The sequence below is a fragment of the Sylvia atricapilla genome, chromosome 25 (genome assembly GCF_009819655.1).
Source record: "Sylvia atricapilla isolate bSylAtr1 chromosome 25, bSylAtr1.pri, whole genome shotgun sequence".
Lineage (NCBI taxonomy): Eukaryota > Metazoa > Chordata > Aves > Passeriformes > Sylviidae > Sylvia > Sylvia atricapilla.
The window spans coordinates 6,404,611-6,423,199 of NC_089164.1; the positions used below are offsets into that span (position 1 = coordinate 6,404,611).

The window sequence follows — 18,589 nt, forward strand, 5'->3', positions numbered from 1 at the left end:
CCCTTTGCTCAGGGGTTGAAGCTCCCCTCAGTGACAGGGCCTGTGGCACCAGGTGAACTTCATTATCACTGAATGTTAATGTTACGTAATATTAATGTTGAACCTTACAATAATCTTAAGTGTCCCTCATGCTCACCATAGTTAAAATGGTATTAAAATGACGACAGAAAAAAGAAACCTGAACTTATTGCACACAGCAGGCAAAGCTCTCAGAGATCCTGGAATGACACCATGATGCACATAAAAGCACTGGAAAACTACTCTCTAAACCACAGGCAGGTTTGTCATTCACAAGTCTGAGCAGGACAGAGCAACACATACATCTCAAGACAACTGTTGCTCTCAGAATTCTTGTTTATTAAGAGCAGAAAGGAAATTTTGCTTAAGTTTTATACATAAAAAAGTAAACAGTAATTTTTTTTCTTATAGTCTTTTCCACTGAAGAAAATTGAGAAATAAGTTGTCTTTTTAGATAATGTTTATTTAAAAAAATAAAATTAATTGACAAAGATACCACACTGTTTTGCATGCCGGGCACCCCTTGGCTCGCAGGACCCTGTTCAGCATGAAACCGCTTTGTCAGCAATGCACGAGCAAACACCACCCCAGCCTAGCTCCCACCTGGCAGCTGCTGCAGCCACACAACTTAGTGAGATATCTCTGGATTTTTACCAGCTCAGGTCTTTAGTAAATAAATTCCAAGTGGACACTAAACAAGTATTTCACTAAGAGATGATGAAATATTAAAATTAAAAGCAAGTCAGATTGCAGCTGTAATTATACTACATTAGAAACTCCAGTTGGTGGGGATCCATTCACCATACAGAGATTTATTTGTAATCAAGGTAATTACAAAGACAGAGCATTTACTTCCTGCATGCTTTCCCAGGCTTGGAACCAACAGAGTTGACTACATGGAGAGTTGACTAGGGTGTACTTGGAATTCACTCTCTCAGGCAGGAGACTAGTTAAGGAGTGTTACTGATAACAAAGAAGAAAAGTTATACAACATTGATTATTATAAATTACTTTGTTCTTATCTGCTTTTAAACTTAGTCTCCGACAAGTCTTCATCCATTCCTGTAGAAACCCATCTCCTCCATTCCCCTGTGGCAGTTCCCATCCCTAGTGGTGGTTCGAGTGCGTGGGGCAGCCCTTGATGCGGAACACATGGATGTGCAGGTGGGCAGCGATCTGGTTGCACACACTGACACAGTATCGGAGCAGGTCAAACAGGGACAGGATCTGCACAGGGAAAAATCATCCACAGTTATACCCACATTTTCCTTGTGTGTCACACAAGGTGTAACAGCCTACACTCCACAACCACAGCATTGCACTCCATTGAGCTGAATCTCCAGCTCCAGAAATAACCATGGCATTACAGACTGGCTTGGGATGGAAGAGACCTTAGAGCCCATCCAGTTCCACCCCTGCCATGGGCAGAGACACCTTCCACTAGACCAGGTTGCTCCAAGCCCTGTCCAACTTGGCCTTGGACACTTCCAGGGATGGGTAGTGACTCTCTAAAGAGTTTCTGGGAACTCTGGCCTTTCTTCCAGCCTAAGAAAAGACAGACTCTTAATTCTACAATCAGAAAGTGGAGAAGAATTACAGCAGCTAGAGATAGTGTGAAATGCCTCATTAACACTGAATGGTGATAACCACACACACAACATCTTTTTACATCACATCAACACAATTTTACTGAAAAGTTAACCCTGTTTTTGTAAATTAAACTTGAGCATTTGACAAGACCATTTAGGATGTTTTTCCTGATGGATGCTGGAGTCATGACAGACATTCCAGAGCACAGCCAGAGCACCCCCGCATTGCCCCTCACAGAGCCCTTGCTAACGAGGCAGCAACACTCATCTGTTCATAACATTCTAATCTAAGCTTTGAATATTTGCTACAGTGCTTTGAAATTTTAAACTACCACAGTTAAGAAGGTTGGAAGTGACCTTGAAGATCATTGAGTCCTACCATCACCCCAGAGCCACCATAATCACTCTTAACCCATGTCCCCAGGTTAAGACATCCAGATACCTCTTGAACACTTCCAGGTATGGTGATTCCATCACTGCCCTGGGCAATTTATTCCAATGCCTGATTAACTCTTTCAGCTTTTTTATTTTTTCAGATATCCAACCTAAACCTCCCCTGGCACAGCTTGATGCCATTTCCTCTTGTGCTGGCCCTTGCTCCCCAGCCACAGAGTCCGACCCCACCTGGCTGCCTTCTCCCGTCAGGGAGTTGTGCAGAGCCAGAAGGTCTCTCCTGAGCCTCCTTTTCTCCAGGCTGAACCGCCAGCTGCTCCCTCAGCTGCTCCTGGTGCTCCAGACCCTTCTCCAGCTCTGTTCCCTTCCCTGCACATGCTCCAGCCCCTCAGTGTCTCTCTGGTCAGGAGGGGCCCAGAGCTGTCCCCAGCACTGGAGGTGCCCCAGCAGCAGCACCAGCACAGGGCACCATACTGGGCCTTCTGGACACAGCATGGCTGCAACAGCCCAGGTGCCATTACCCATCTGGGCACACCTGGTTTCATGTCTAGCCACTGTTACCAGCACTCCCAGATCCCTTCCCAGCTTTCTAGCCACTCTTCTCCCAGCCTGCAGCATTTCACAGGGCTGTTGTGACCTGAGGATAGGAGCTGGCACTTGCCCTGGTTGACCCTCCCACCTCTGGGCTCAGCTATAGATGTAGCCTGTCCAGATCCCTCCAGAAGGTCCACATCCCACCCAAACTGGTGATGTCTGCAAACTGACTGGAAGTGCCTTGATCCGCTCACCCAAACCATCCCTAAAGACAGTGCCCAGGACTGCCCCAACACTAAACCAGGGACACTGTGACCCTGCTCAGTTCTGCACCAGCTTCAAATCCACCCCCCTCCAGGGGATTCATCTTGGCACACGCAACACAGTGAATTAGTGGCCAAGTTAATTAATAAAATGGGCCTGGACTCACCAGGGCAATCCAGAGGACAATATACTCATCAATAAAGCTGTTAAAATACTGGTCAAGAAACAGCAATGCCGGGCCTATGAATGCTGTGTCATACAAATACATCTCACTCTTGGTCATGTGGGCAACCTGCAGTAAAAAAAAAAAAAGGGAAGTTTAAGAAATAAACGTGTGCCAGCCAAGGCAGAGTGATTTCAGAATACATAAAGCTGAAACCATACAGTTCAAGCCACATTACTGCAAAATATCAAAGTGGCAGTAACAATACTGTTTGAACCAAGGTGCTCCACAGCTACAGAGATGCAAGGTTTGCAGAGAGGCATCTTTTATTAGAGCAGAGAATGTACCACAGGAAAAAAAACTAACAAGTTTTCCAGCTCATCTCTTCCTCCTGCCAGAAACCAAACAGTGAAATGGAAGCAGACTGGTAAATTTTAAAGTTGAGCCTGGAAACAAAAACTCACAGCTACTGGAGCTTCAAAACTCAAGGACACTTGGTGTTCTGCTCTCTCCACCTCTTTTTCTCCCATTACATAAGGATCACCACATCTCTCTGGTTACAATTTGATGAACATTGTGGTGCCCAAGTGTGCCCTTCTCACCTCCCTACATGCACAGAACCCATCCCACACTCGATCCCCACTGCACAGCATGGCTGCAACGGAACTGAGCATCAAAGCAGGCCTGGTAAGAAAGACATTCTTCTTCCATTGTGAGCTTAAACTCTTCCTCCACTATGAATTTAAACTCTTCCACTGTGAGTTAAGTCCAGCACTGACCCAGCTCACTGTACCCAACAGAGGCCTGCAGAACTGGGATGGCATTTGAGGCAGGAGCTGTTTAACCCTCATTCACTGACACCTCCAACCTTGTACAAGCCTGCTGATGATTTTGGCCCCTATTTTCCTCCAATTCTTCAAGTTAAACTGTCAGCAATTGTTCCAAACCTCAGCAGCTCTATCACCTCCTCTCCTGCCAAACTTTCCTCTCCTTTGCATCTGAGGGGGATTCCAGCCACCTCTGTTCCAACCCAACTCTTCACACATGTTCACAAATACATTGCAAAAGCATGGCTTAACAGCTGGGGAAGGGGGAGAAGCAGCTCTGAGCTGTCCTGGTGCTGCCTGTGCAACCACAGCATCACCTCGAAGTTCCCACTGCCCTTTCAAACAGAAAAAAAAAACCCTGCTGCACCTCCAGGCTACGTAAAGCAAAGCACAAATATCTCTTCAGTGCACAAACAAGTGCAAGTTACTCAGTAGAATACCCAAAGAGCTCCATAATCTACAAGAAGTTCTCCTGCAACAAGACTTGGGAAGGTTCTGCCTCACTCACCACCAGTTTATTTGTGATCTTGGCAGACACAAAGCCAAAAGTCAGGATGTAGAGGCAGGGGTGCCTCTCAAAGAGCTGCACAGCAGATTTCTTGTAGATCATTGCAGCCAAGGCGATCACGGAGCCAATATGGAGAAAAGGTGAGAGGACACTTGTTCCCTATGGTGAGATTAAAGCATAAGGTTAATAAAATGTGCACATTGCAAAGAAGCCTCAAAGAGCCCCTCACATGGTGTGCAATGAGGGGTTAAAAGTAAAATCACATTAGAAACATCTTTCTGAATGCTGGTGGTAAAAGGAACAAAAAGTGGTGAAACTTAAACATGCAGCAGCTGAGAATGTGGTGGAAACTTTCTGGTGCTGGGAAAAAAAAAGATTTTAGGCTGCAAGAACACAGCAACTGGAGGTGCTTGTGCAGACACCTCCACTTGTTCTTTTACATTGGTAATATGTAAACATATATATATCTGTAACATGTGTATGTAACATATACCTTGCAGAAGGATCAAACCCAGAATCTTCTTGAAAAATCTCCTTCTGAATGGATTTTTGCACAGGATTTTTCTATAAACTCTTCAGTGAGGGATGTATTTGTAAAACTTGGTTTATGTCATTAATTCAAAAACAAATATCAAAGTACAATGAGTACTTTTAATCAAAAAATTTAAAACTTTGACTCCTTAATCTATTATTCTTACACACACACAATATTAACTTGTTTTTCCCAAGCCAGCAAGGAGATGAAGGGAAAATATTTCCCATGGAGGAAGGATTTATGTTAAATACAAACTGTGGCTGAAGAGTCTCGGTGCTGAGAAGGAACTGGAAGTCGAAGGTACTCACTGCTATAGTGGATCCATTTTTGCCAACTCCACCCGTGAAGATCACACCAAAGTAGTTTGTACAGGAGAATATAGTTCCTGCCACAGTACAAAGAGCTGGGAATATTTTCACCTGAATATTCAGTATTGGAATCTTAATGGAAGAGAGACAAGAAGTTAAAGTAGGCACAAACTCAAATTTGGGTTAATATTTCAGGTGCACTCAAACACTCCACTTTCCAACACAACATTTGCTCTTCTCTCTCCACTATACAGAGATTGACATTTCTACAGATAAAAATGTATTTTCCAAAAACCTTTCCATGAAGCTTCCCAGAAAGCCAGACTTACGTTCAGTTACCAGAGAAGAGACACCAAAAGCAGAGAAATGGACAGAAACCAAGAACTTGGTCTAAATCATCCCAGGGAAGAGAATCATCACCTTTCCTGAAGCAGCAGTCAAGACCAAATGGGGCAAAACAAGAGCCACTTGGCATGGTCAGATAAATCCTTTCATGTACTGGATCTGATCTTTTGCACAAAGCAAGGCAAGCAAAGAGATCAGACAAGTCACATCAGAGTCAGTGACCCAGGAGTGGAAGGATAAGGTTGCTAAAGAAGGAGAGAACAAGCACAGGCAGTTTTGAAAGCTTCCTTCGTTTTTTAACAGCCATGTTTCAAGCAGAACAGGAAAAAACTAGAAATGAAGAATAGTCCAAAGTAAACCACAGGAAATATATCATGGAAGCAAGTATTTAGAGATAACTACCCCCAACTTCCCAACTGTAACTATTCAACTACTAAAAGCTCTTCATTTGGGAACTGAAGTCATGGCACTTGACTGAATAAATGCTTGGCTCCCCAGTGAGTCTGGGCAGGAACAGAAGCCCAAAGAAGGTCAAGTTTCTTCTATTTTTCTTTAATTACACTCTTGGAGTAGCTTTCAGGAGGTAAATCACAGAATATTATGAGTTAGAAGGAACCCATCAGGAGCATCCAGTCCAACTCCTATTCCTACATAGACACCCCAACAATCCCACCCTGTGTCTGAGAGCATTGTCCAAATGCTCCCGGAGCTTGAAGATCACTGTTGAAGATCCTAAGTTTTCTATTCCATTCAACAACAGAATCTCTTGATCTTTCCAGGGCATGATTAAGAGGCAGAGGAGCTTTAACCCTTCATGCCTTGCTCAGTCCCCTCCCCAAACCCTGCCCAGTTTCATAGCACTCAAATATATTTCCCCCTTTGTAAGGGAAAAAAAAAAAAAAAAAAAAAAAAAAAAAAAAAAAAAAAAAAAAAAGCGTTTCCTAGAAGATTGTATTAAAAGAATAAAGACAAGCAAAGGGAGCAAAGGGAAAGTTTGAATTGCCAGACTGGAGCACTACTTGTAAGCATCCATAAATGTCAAGAGGCTCAGGACTCCTCAAGCTCTTCTAAAAGCAGGTACCTATGCTGGCCTCTGCCTTGGAACTGACACTTTGGTATTTAAAGAACAGGGTGGATTGACTTTTACAAGAAAAGGAAACAGTAGCAAACTCCATTACAGGACTCAAAAGACATTAAGGTTGACATATCCCCAAGACAAAGGGAGTTGGCTGGGAAAAAGACCCCATGAATTGCCAGCTACCACTAGAACACTGGAGAAAGATGCTCAGAGAAGAAGATAACGTCACACTGTTGAAACACCCAGTTTAGCCAGTTTTGGGTTCTTAACACCCTCCTTTTGGCCTCCACAGCAGCTGCATCAGTGGATAACATGTCTGAAGAAAAAATTAATGAGAAAAAGTCACCTACAGAAATTTGGCATAGGAAAGCCAGGAGTGGATAAAAAAGTCAGCACCCGCTGAATTCCTCCACGTACAAAATGGGAGCAACAAAGCCAAAAGTGGGAAGCAACAAAATCAAGCAAATATCAGATGACTTTTATTTTTTCCTTCAGAGTAGAGGGAGAGAAGGAAATGTTCCTACAAAGTGGCACTGCAACCCCTGAATTTTAATTCAGAAGACACTGGAACACAGCCACAAGGCTGTCTGGTATTCTATGCATCACTACAGTCCCTGCAATTATTCTGTCCTTCCTGGTGATTCGAGGGGCTTCATCCAAACTCGCATGGAGGCAGAACTTCCCAAAAACATGTCAGCAATGCAGGGAAGTATCACCAGTCACATCTTTTACAGACAAATCACGTTCTCTGTTTAACCCTCTGAGACTGAGCAGAGATGGAAAGCTGCACTACCTGAAGAGCTGCAGAATGCAGGTAAACCCTGGGAAAGAAGCATTCCAGGTTGGACAGGGCTTGAAGCAACCTGGTCTTATAGAAGGCATCTCTGCCTATGGCAGGGGGTGGGACTGAATGAGCTTTAAGGTCCATTCCAAACCAAACCAAACCATTCCATGATTCCAGATTTTGCTGGGGAAGTGCCCAGGCATGGCAATAACCAAGTGGCAGCAGGCAACGGACAGTCAGGAGCAGTTGCAAGAGTTGGCATTCAAGCAAGTCTGGAATATTTTGCCAGAAGATTACTGCCAGGATTACAGAGTACATTCCATCAGTTTTGTGCAGAATAAATTTGGATTCAAAAAATAAAATTATGAAGAAACAGGCCAGAGCAGAGTCCAGCTAAGGGCTCATGGAAGCCGCAGGGAGGAGCATGTAAGAGACCGCGCCAACAGACACAGAGCCGCTTCCTTCAGGAACTTCTCCTGTCGCCAGTCCCAGAAATACCACAGCCAGCTGGGCAACTCAGATCCTGGAGTCCTTCTCCCAGGGCTGGATCCCAGCTGGAGCTTGGAGCTGTCCAGATACACTGCAGTCACATCTGCCTCAGGAACAACTTCCAGAGGGCTGAACTCCAGCTTCATATTCCCAAAGTGTTTGTGCTTTTTCATATTCCCTGTGGTAGAAAACTGCAGCAATTGCAGCACTTCTCTTCCTTCAAACAGGGAAATCAACTCCACATACACAATTTATTAAATGAGTTACCCTAAGCTTCCTTGCTTTACTCACATGTCCCAAATGATCCAAGCTGGAGCCACTCAGCATCCCACAGCAATTACCCAGTCCAGGAGCCTGGGGAGCAGCATTTAACAGACTTTGAAGAGAATTTACACTACCAGAAAGGAGGGAACCAGGACAGCAACACACAGTTTCCAGGAATAAAGGAAAGGTAATGAAAGCAACAATTTCCAAAATCCACAACTCTGCATTTTGCCTGTTTAGAGTGTATTGCTTTTCCCATTAAAAGTGGAATGTTTGAGTACACAACTGCATTTATTCCATATTTCCCCCAAACAGAAGCAAATAAAAAATACCAAAGCAATTTTGGTATTTTCAAAATTTGACAATTTTGCAGTCACATCAAGTATTAAAGGATTAGAGACTAAATCTTGTTTTAATTACTCCGGTACAGCCAGAATCCACAGTTAATTCCATGGGATCTGAATTCAAAAATCTGTTTCCATTTATAAGGAAAAGTGAAACCTTCCTGCAGAAGTGAAACTGTCTTGAGATGTGCAGGAGTCCTTCAGTGACCATGGGATAATTACAAAGGATAAAATAAGAACAGGAGCAAAATTACCAGAGATTGCCAAAAAGGTGGTCCTCCAATCACTGCCAGTAAATGCATGATTATTATGAAGATTTGTACTTCAGTCACATCAATTCTGATTAGGTATAAAAAGCCAAAAAAAAAAAAAAAAGGCAAAATTATTCAAAGCAATTTCAAGTCAGTTATTCACAAGCTCAGTGGCGCAAGTCTGTCATGCACAGTATAAATACCCCAAAAGAGGAGAAAAAGAGGAAAAACCTGCAAATAATTTAGAATGCAAAAATGTACTTCGTTTTATTGTTCAAATTTAAGAGCAATGTTGTGCATAATTTTGTGGTACTTCACAGTGAGATAACAGAAATCCATTTTATCAACAGGAAGCATTGGAACTCTTCACCGCCCAGTGGCAGCTGCAGAAGTAAATATTCAGTTTTAACCTTGTCCACCAAAAAAACAGAATTTAGTACAAATGATCCTAAAAATGTACTTATAACCCCCATTATATTCCCTACCCTATCTTAATATGAATATTCTCTGAATAACATCAAGCTTTGAAAAGAAACACAAATTCCTAAAGGATTGATGGAAAGGGTGCAGCGGCAGCAAGAAGAGAAATCTGGCATAGGAAAGATAGCAGAGCCAGGATGTGCTGCAGGAAAGAATGGGAGAAAACAGGGAATTTATGGCGTTATTTTAATAAGCATGTAAAAGCCTTGGAGGTAGAAAGAGGGAAAAATGGATGTATAAATGAATGCCAGAAATAGGAGTATATAAAAACACAAGTGAAATGAAGAGGATGGACTTACTGGTGTGATATATCTATATGGTGTGTATATACACTACATATGTTATAAATGAGCATATACATTTTATACATCTACATATATGCATATAGATGTATGTTATATATAAAAAATATGTTGCATAAAACATATATACTATAACCATATAACAGTATCTTGCCCTGAAGTGCTACATCTAAAATAACCCTTCAAGTCAGTTTGAAACATTTCCAGCTTATCATTATTTCCAATTAGATAGTTCTACCTAAAAGACTAAATCACCTCCAGAACACACAGGCTTTGCTGACAAAATCCTCTCGATATCACCTGCACAGGGAAAGAGCATTATGGGGTGGGCTTTCCCCTGTCTGCCTTAAATGAGCTACAAGACCATGGAACTGATTTTAATATCAGCTCAGTGTTTCTATGTAGATTTTGTTTCAGTTTGGGAATGGATCCTCTCATTTGAGGACCTCCAGTCTGGGCAGCAGCACAGCTATATGCACAAAGGGATAATACCAAGGCTGCACCTAAATCCCATGGCAGATATCCCTCATGGCAGGGGTTGGAATGAGATGCGTTTTAAGGTCCTTCCCAACCCGACCTATTCCATTATTCTTTGCTTTGTCAATTTGCTTTTCACTACACAAACCTGGAGATGGGACACCAGGGAAACAACCTTTGGAGCCCTCCTATATTCAATCTGCTCAATAACATTCCTGCAAGGCAATCACCACTGGCTGAGAGAAAAATTAACTTCCACTGAGGAAAGAATGTTCCAAAAGATCTCTGTTTTCAGTTCTGATACAAACAAAGGGAGCCACTGAGGTGCCTTGCAAGAAAAAAATAAAAATGCTCAGTAGAGATACACAAACCAACTGATTTAATGCAAATTGCTTCCTCCCAGCCCTTGAGCCAGCATGGAAATGTGTTCTCAGTGTGTCCAGCCAAGGAAGGGCTGGAGCAGCTCCATTACAGGAACACAGGAATGTGTTTTAGCCCATTTCACTACTTCTGTCAATCACCCAAAGAACAAAAGGAAACTGAGAAAGTTCACAGAAACAGTGACTAATAACTCATGGAGGTAACTCAAATTTACAGCTCTCCTTGGGTAGGAAACCAGGTTTCTTTTGGCAGCAGAGATCTTATGCCCAATAAAGTAATGTCATGTATGGAAACCCAAGCTATTCTGCCAGACAAACCTTTGCACAAGGCTGACAGCCCAACAAATACATGGGGAGCAGTGCCTGGATTGAGGTTAGGATTACAGTTTTATCTTTACACAGCCATGGCACAGCCTTTACTCCCTGGCCCAGGGCTCTGCCCTTCCAACTCAAACAAAAACAGCATCAGGCAGCCAAAGATATTTGTTAAAAATTCCTCCCAGACTTACAGAAAGAATCTCCTGTTGTAGAACAAATATGAATCTTAACTTTAGTTCCACCTTAATATTCTTCTTTTTTAATACAAAATGGCTCCTTAACACAGAAGACAAAAGCAGTAAGACCTACTGAGAAGAAACCAAACTATCACCTAAAGAAAGCATAAATTCTTAATCCCAAGGAGGAAAAAGGTCTGGGAACATCCCATGCTCATTAAAACCACTGTCAGATGACTCAAAATTATAGGCTTGATATCAGTTAAAGCACATGTCTGATGTTGGAATTATTCAGTGAATTTTTTTTGCAGCATGTCAAGTGACCTCAACACAGAAATCTAAGAATCCACAGGCAGCTCCTCAAAGCTGGACCACAGAAAGGAACAACATTTGGAAGCAGAAAGTGGTGAAAGGGGCACATTGCTCCTCTCTGGGCTTAACTTGAATTCAAGGTAACTCTGCAACCTTAGGATGAACCAGATACATCCATGATGCTGCTACATGGAGCAGTCATCCCAAGTTCCTTAAAATCTGACCACTTTCCTCCCCTAAAACCACCTGCTCAGTCCCACTTTATCTCTCGTGCCAGCACCACCTCCTACTATCAGTTTGGGTCAAGAGGTTGGCTTGGCTAAACTGATCCAACTAAAACAGAAGAAATTCCTGTCCCAATTCCCAGCCCATCAGCTTTCCTGGTGCTTTTTGCATGATCTCAGGAACACTGGGAGCCCTGAGGAGCAGGCAGAGAAGGTTTGCTCACCCCCTGGAAGCCACACAACTGGACACTGAGTCAGTGAGACATGGCAGCTCCAGACTGGGGAGGAATAAATGGGAATGACAGACAAGTGAATTGCTACTAGCCTTCATAAAATTCCTAAACAGCCCCTAAAATGAAAAATAAGTGAAAGTGGCCATTATAAACCAAAGCAACAATGGTTTTGGCAAGAGAGATGTGAGCAAAGCAATATCTGCACTGCCTGAAAGCATGAACACGTCAGGTGATCCAGGGGACATTCTTACACCTAAATTATTAACTTGGATTTCCGCATTGTACTCATGTAAAATGAGCTAGTAATCAAAAAAATCCATAAAATGCCTCAGTCACCATAGTGTTTTTAAACTCTGGTAGAATTCAGAAGTGTAGAATAAAATGGCAAGGCAAAAGCAGGGCTGCAGGAAACCACTTGCTCCATTTGGATGGAGAATTTATTTGCAAAGCAGGGTGATAATGTTCCTGCTTAGATATGACATCATTACTACTGTATTTTATTCTACATAAAAGTTATATTGCATATTCAAGTGACTCTCCCATAGTACACATTAGAGAAAACACAATTTTGGAGTAATAGATCATTTATCAAATTATAGTAAAAAAATAAGGGAAAAAAGCAGAAAATAGGGAAAGGCCTTTGTTCCTGCCCTGAGACTACCTCAATTACTATAATTACATTTAATTACATACAAGCAGGGACCACACACAGAGCTGTAAGAAAGCAAAACCATTTCAAAGCAAGAAGGGAATCAGCCAGTTCAAAGATTCTATTTTCAACTTGTATTTGCATTCATTTACTCATTTAAATACTACAGTGGAAATCCTAAGAAAAAACAAATGGGAAGAGCAAGCAGCATGAATTCTGCAAGATGTTCTTAAAGCCTCTGGAACTGGGATATTTTTATTACGTGGGTTATTTTCAGGCATCACTGGAGCCATACTTCCCCCAACCTGACAACTTTGCTGCCTGATGTTTCCTGACAACTGAGTCATGTCAGCACTACCCAGACACTGACACTGTGCGCAGGATCATTAAGCCCCACAAAATGAAGAAAATTAAAAAAACCCTTTTCCCAAGACATTCCCACACTACAACAGATGGACGGAAAGGAATTGTATAAGTTCAGCGAACACAAAGAATCAAGTTCCAAAAATCTCTACTTCAAATAAACCAGGGGCTTTTTCATCTTCTATAAAATAAACAGGAGACCCTGAACTGAGGTTTAAGATCAGCAGGAACATCCAGACGAAGAACAAGAACAAAGAGCTGATGCTGACAACAGAGCAAAAAGCCCAGACTCAATATTTAACAGACTAAAATGCCCAGACAGAACAGCCAAAGGCAAGTCTGGGGAAAACACTCACAATAATGCTGAGAAGTACTGATTTTGCAGCGAAGTGATATTAGGGAAGAATGATAACCAGCAGCACTGTAGAAGGCAGGGACAGGGTCAGGCAATGTCAGCACTGCACGGGGAGTAAACCACAGGCTGAAAACCAGAATACTCAAGGATTTAATTCAAATCAAGCCAGAGAAGCATAGAAACTTGTGAGTTTTAAAATGCACAGTTTCAGCCCTCACTCCCTATCTGCCTAAATTCACAAGACAGAAGAATTCCTGCAGGGCTTCCAGGGGCAGCTGCAATTCCTGTGGTGACACTACTGTCACACTCGCAGTGTTTCCCCCTATTGATCCTCCTTTCCCTGTAGTGACAAATTGAAATGCAGATTATTTGCCAGTCTTCAAACTTGTACAGTCTTCCCATGTAAGAGATCCGGAGAACTCCAGCCTGCTTTGAGTTAGAACAGACTTCAAAGGTCATCCTATTCCATCCTCTGCCATGGGCAGGGACACCTTCCTGGTGAAGCCTGGGTTGCTTCAAGTCTAGATGAGACACTGGGAAGAAGTTCCTCCATGTGCAGGTGGTGAGGCCCTGGCACAGGTTGCCCAGAGAAGCTGTGGCTGCCTCATGCCTGGAAGTGTCCAAGGCCAGGCTGGACAGCAGGGCTTGGAGCAGCATGAAACATTGGAAGGTGTCCCTGCCTATGGCAGGGGGTGGAATGGGATGAGCTTTAAGGTCCCTCTAAACCAAACCATCCAGGAAAATGCCCTCCCTGGCCCATCCCCTCACATCCTACTCCCCAGCTGGCTGTAAAACCAGTGGGATGGCAAAGGTCTCCTTTGCCAGGGGGGCTGCAGATGGACATCTTGGGCAGCTCCATGTCCTCTGCACCTGCCCTTTCTCCCATCCCATGGCAAATTGTCCTACTGCAGTTCAAACAATTTCCTTTCATCTCCCAATCTGAGTTATTTCCATCCCACAGCCATTACACCAGGGAATAATTTCAGAACTCCGAGTGTTTCAGAACTATGTGATTTGATAATTTTTTGCACACTAAGTGACTCCTTGGTCAGTTGAGATGTTAATATCACAGGCTAAACCCTTGATTTAAGCTCTTCCTTCCCTTGGACCACTGCTGCTCAAGTACCATTTCCTGACACTATTTCCAGCCTTTCATAGACTATAACAAAGTATTTTAAAAATTAGCATCAACACAGGTTTAACAAGGCTATGTAAACCAACCACCAAAAAACAACCTCACTTTTGTTTAACAGGTGATGTAGTTCTAAGAAAGAGATCAAAAAGCTATTCTTACATCCTCAAATATATTAAGGAAAATTCCAGGGTAAAAATTAATCAATAATAATCATAATCGATGAGGTATTTCAAGGAATCCAATTCATTCACTTTTAATTCACATTTTATTGGGAGGGAACCTCACCCACATACAATATATTAGAAAAAAAAAAAGAGAGTTGAAATAAGGAAGAGAAAATCCTCTCTAAGGCTAGCAAACTAGAGGGGAGAAGGATTTATTTAACACAGACAAAAGGAAAAAGCATTTTGAAAAAGAAGACAAGCTGGAAAGTAAGTTACTTCTTCATGAAGCTATAAGCACAGGGATCAAGCTGCACAGCCTAAACCAGACATTTTTAACCAGACTTCTTAATTTATTACACAAGACACAGTTCCCTGAAAGAGCCAAGAAATTCTCCTTTTTTTGGTGGAAAGGTATGGAAATGGCAGCAACAAAAGAAGCATTTTTAAAAAGTAATTCCAACAACATAATTCTATACCCACACTTAGAGCTGCTTCCACAGCCCTGCTTGGCTTTTAGGCCAAGCAAAAACTGTGATAAAAAGAAAAGTTTAAATCAAACTTTTGTTGAACAGGCAGGTTTTGCTTTGGTTTCAAATAAAATGTGAGGCTTTCAAATAATTTTGTTTCCAGTTAAATCAAATTTCTCCTACTCATGCAAATATTTTTCCTCCTTGTGTTAAATATGAAAACACTGGTGAGATCCCCTGGAAAAGCTGTTTTCCACCAAGCAGTGCATGACAAAGGTGCTGCCCTGCTCAGTCCATGCCGCTGCCAAGCAAAGGCTTTACCGTGTAATTCCAGAACCAGGGCCCCAGCGTTCCCGTGAGGAGCTGGATGGCTACTGTGCAGAGCATGGACTCTGTCACATCAAATCTACATGTGAGGGAGAGAAACAGTTCAGAACATTCTCCTGAGCACTCCTCTGAAGGGGAGCCATTTAAACATCTCCAGTCAGGCTAAAGGACAAAATACAGGGCCAGGATGATTCAAAGGGCAGGTCAGGGAAGGGATTAACAACCATAAAACCCAGGAGTATTAACGAAGTAACATTCTAACCCACACAGTATTTTACACATTTAAGTCTTCATTCAGAACTCCCACAATTTACGTTCTACCATATCACTCCAACACATGAGAAAAAACAATCATTTGGTGTGCACATGAGAGAATAAATGAAATTCCTTGTTCTGAGTCATGGTGAATAAAATCCGTAACCAAGTGCAATCCAGGACTCTCATGTCCTGACCTCATGTCCATGTCTGAAATGACACTGAATATATGAATTCTTTTGCTGAAGGTGCTCCTGCATGTCTTAGTGGGAAAGAAATGCAGATTGTATTTCAGTTTGACACTTCTGAGAGAAAGGAAGAAGTTTCACCTCCCTCCTCATGCAGCTCCTTGGCAAATAATTCTCCAAGATGTAAGCTCTGGACCCCTGCTCAGGGTAATCAATCACACTCCATTCTGTCTATATTTATTTCTCACCCTTGACAGAAAGGGATGAAAAATATGCTGGAGCCAACAGAGCAATAGAAATCACCCTTTCTCCTAATAGAGTGCCATAAATCTGCATTTTACCATAACAAAAAGATTTTAAAATAGGATGCAATTAAAAAAATAAATCAAAGCATCTAGTTTAAAAAGAAAATAACTCAGCAGCAGCAGGGTCAGGTAGAACACAGCTCCTGTTTATTGCTGTGCTTATCAGAGTGTGCTGGAACAGACACCCATCATGCCAAGGGATTAAAAATAACAACAGAAAGGTTGTTGTGGCCCCACTGCAGGGCTCAGGTGCAGAGTTGATACGCAGCCATCAGGCCTGAGGAGAGGGGCCTCTGAATTTCAGCCTGATAAGCATTTTCAGTTTAATTATCACAGCACATAACATAGTAAATGGCTGGGAGAGGTACTAGTTGGTATTTTAGGGAATGCAGAAGAGAAAGCCCCATGTCCAAATCCCACAGCTACTTTGATGCTTCACAACAGCTGCAGTTTCTATTCCTTTTCTCCTATGTTATTTTACGTGATATTTGTAATTCAGACGTGGATCCATTTTTTAAACACCATCTGGGAAGTTTAAGAAGGGGCATTGACCTTGGCATGTGCTTCACTCCACGGAGATGCCGGCACAGACAATCCCTGTGCCTGCTCTGTCAGGGTTTTGAGTCTGGAGCCAATTAACACAGGGGATTAGTGCTGCATCCAGAACATTCCCTTGTCAGTGCTAATTTATTGAGTGTATTCCATGGACAGTTCTTAAAAGGCCCAAAGTTTGACTAAACAAGTCATCAGACAATTCAAGAGCCACCATTGGCTCAGGGCTCAGAGACAGCTGCAGTCAGCCCCTTCCTTGTGCTAACAGGGAACCCAAACTGAATTCAAATGGAGAGATGTCCTGAGAAAATGATCCAACAACAACAGGAAACAGACACTTGCACAGGAGATGGCCCTGAAATCAAGTCTATCACTAGCAACATAGCTGATCTAATACAGCTTTTTAAGGCTATGTGAAACTACAGGAGACGTCTATGCACCATCCTCCCCTTCCTCTCCCAACACACAAAACTCTATGAAAAATTCCCAAATCATAGCAGACAAGAAAAACACTCCTGCCTCAACAGAAGTTACAGGGCTGGAAAACTCACAAGGATGCATCTACCAGTTAATGCTCTGGTCCAAAAAATGATGATCCTTCTATCTGTCTCATCTGTATCTACTGAGCGTGCAAATGCGATTACTAAGGCTGGGCAATGAACTGGGAATCGGAGCAGGAGACAAAGGACTGTTTTCTTAAGGGAACCACAGCAAGAAAAGAATGTTCAACATCAGAACACAAGAGAAAGAAAGGCTGAGAGTCACATGCTAGAAGTGCATATGTTAGTTATCCTAACTCATTCCAACCCAGCAGTTTGACTTGGATGCAATGAAATACAACAGTGTGAATAAAGCAAACTGTACAGAAAAACTGTACAGAAACATAAATTAGAATTATTTCCAGGACCAGGGAATTCATGTTGAGGGAAAAATAACATTTAAAATCGGCCATAAGCCCCTTTCCTTGTTATTATATGTATCCAATATGCAAATTTTTCCTTCAGCTGCTCACAAAGGTACATAGAAATTGCACAGGTCAGGCAATAACCATGTGCTTGTTATGCTGTAGTTCTTTATTTCACAGAGCAATGAGAACTCCAAGAATTTATCAGAACAATCAGGGGCAGCATCTCCACACGTGACCAATGGGATCGTGGCTGAAAATGCTGTTGAAGAACTTATGGGAGGGAAGAGGAGGAGGATGTGGTAAGTACTCCCCCACCTTTTCCACAAACCTCAGCTGCACAGGTTTCTGTGATGCTGCCAGTGCAACTGAGGGAGCAGGAGGTGCGGGTTACCAGCACCAAATTTCACACCCACCACAACGACACTTCAACACCTCCTGCTTAGAAGCACAGAGAATCCAATACTCCCTGACATCAACAGAGGCTCTACTTAGTCTCAGACTCTCCTTTATAAATAACCTGGGTGTAAAAGTTCCCCAAGATGTGTGAGAAAGTTTTAAGATCTGCAATCATGGGGATTATTGCCTTATCTCAGAGTGGAGATCCTGAGGCTGTTCCAGGAGCAAGAACTCAATGTGCTGAACTCTGACTTGGAAGGTTTCCACCCCTGTATTTCAGTATTTGGTGTGTGTTGCCTATGCAAGATATAACACCAACTCCTCCTCTGCTGAGGCTGAACAGGAAGGTAGGCTTAGCTGCTTTCTGAAATCCAGCCCCATTTCCTCACCTCTCCTTTGGTCCTTAGTGGCAACAGTGATGACAGCTCAGGTGAATCAACCCATTATCCCACAGGTTCTAGGCCCTGTACAGCTGCTCCAAAGTCACTGAACAGGAATGTTCCCCCAAATTTTCCAACTCTCCTCAAGAAAGGCTGCTTTGTTCAGCAGCCTGAATTCTTTCATTTTCTCTAGGGATTATTATTCAAACAGCAAAGTAACTATTTTTAACATTTCAGTTATATGAAAGGTGACAAAAAACTGATTCTTCCTTTCATATTTATTGATGTTCCTTTGTGAATCCTCCTTGGAAACTACTTTTCATCTCATTGTGTCTATATTTACACATATATACACAGCTATAAGTTCTAGCATCACCAACTTTTGGTATTTTCATTTTAAAAGGTTGGAATAAACCAGATAATATAGGAACTTGAAGGAGAAGATGGATACCATGGTACAGTACCATCCTCATGTCCCTGGATGGACCCTTGAATGTTCAGTGCTCAATGGGTTTTTTTCAGTATGATTCAGCACATCCAGCACTTCCAT

At 42.4% G+C, this 18,589-nt stretch overlaps 2 protein-coding genes across 3 annotated transcripts in view; one reads left to right on the forward strand and one right to left on the reverse strand.

The window, feature by feature from the left end:
• Positions 1 to 18,589, forward strand: part of UBE2T (ubiquitin conjugating enzyme E2 T) — a 176,915-nt gene that overhangs the window by 69,527 nt on the left and 88,799 nt on the right. The gene's annotated exons all lie outside the window — the stretch shown is intronic.
• Positions 461 to 18,589, reverse strand: part of CEPT1 (choline/ethanolamine phosphotransferase 1) — a 28,697-nt gene continuing 10,568 nt past the window's right edge. The window contains exons 5-9 of one of the 2 annotated variants that reach the window (XM_066335974.1): positions 8,698 to 8,782; positions 5,140 to 5,271; positions 4,297 to 4,455; positions 2,965 to 3,090; positions 461 to 1,245 (exon numbers count right to left, since the gene is read on the reverse strand). In XM_066335974.1, the coding sequence (XP_066192071.1) occupies positions 1,126 to 1,245; positions 2,965 to 3,090; positions 4,297 to 4,455; positions 5,140 to 5,271; positions 8,698 to 8,782 (622 nt within the window). In that variant the 3' untranslated portion in view covers positions 461 to 1,125. Of the gene's footprint in view, positions 1,246 to 2,964; positions 3,091 to 4,296; positions 4,456 to 5,139; positions 5,272 to 8,697; positions 8,783 to 15,050; positions 15,136 to 18,589 lie in introns of both variants that reach the window. The other variant, XM_066335975.1, reaches the window with a different exon arrangement.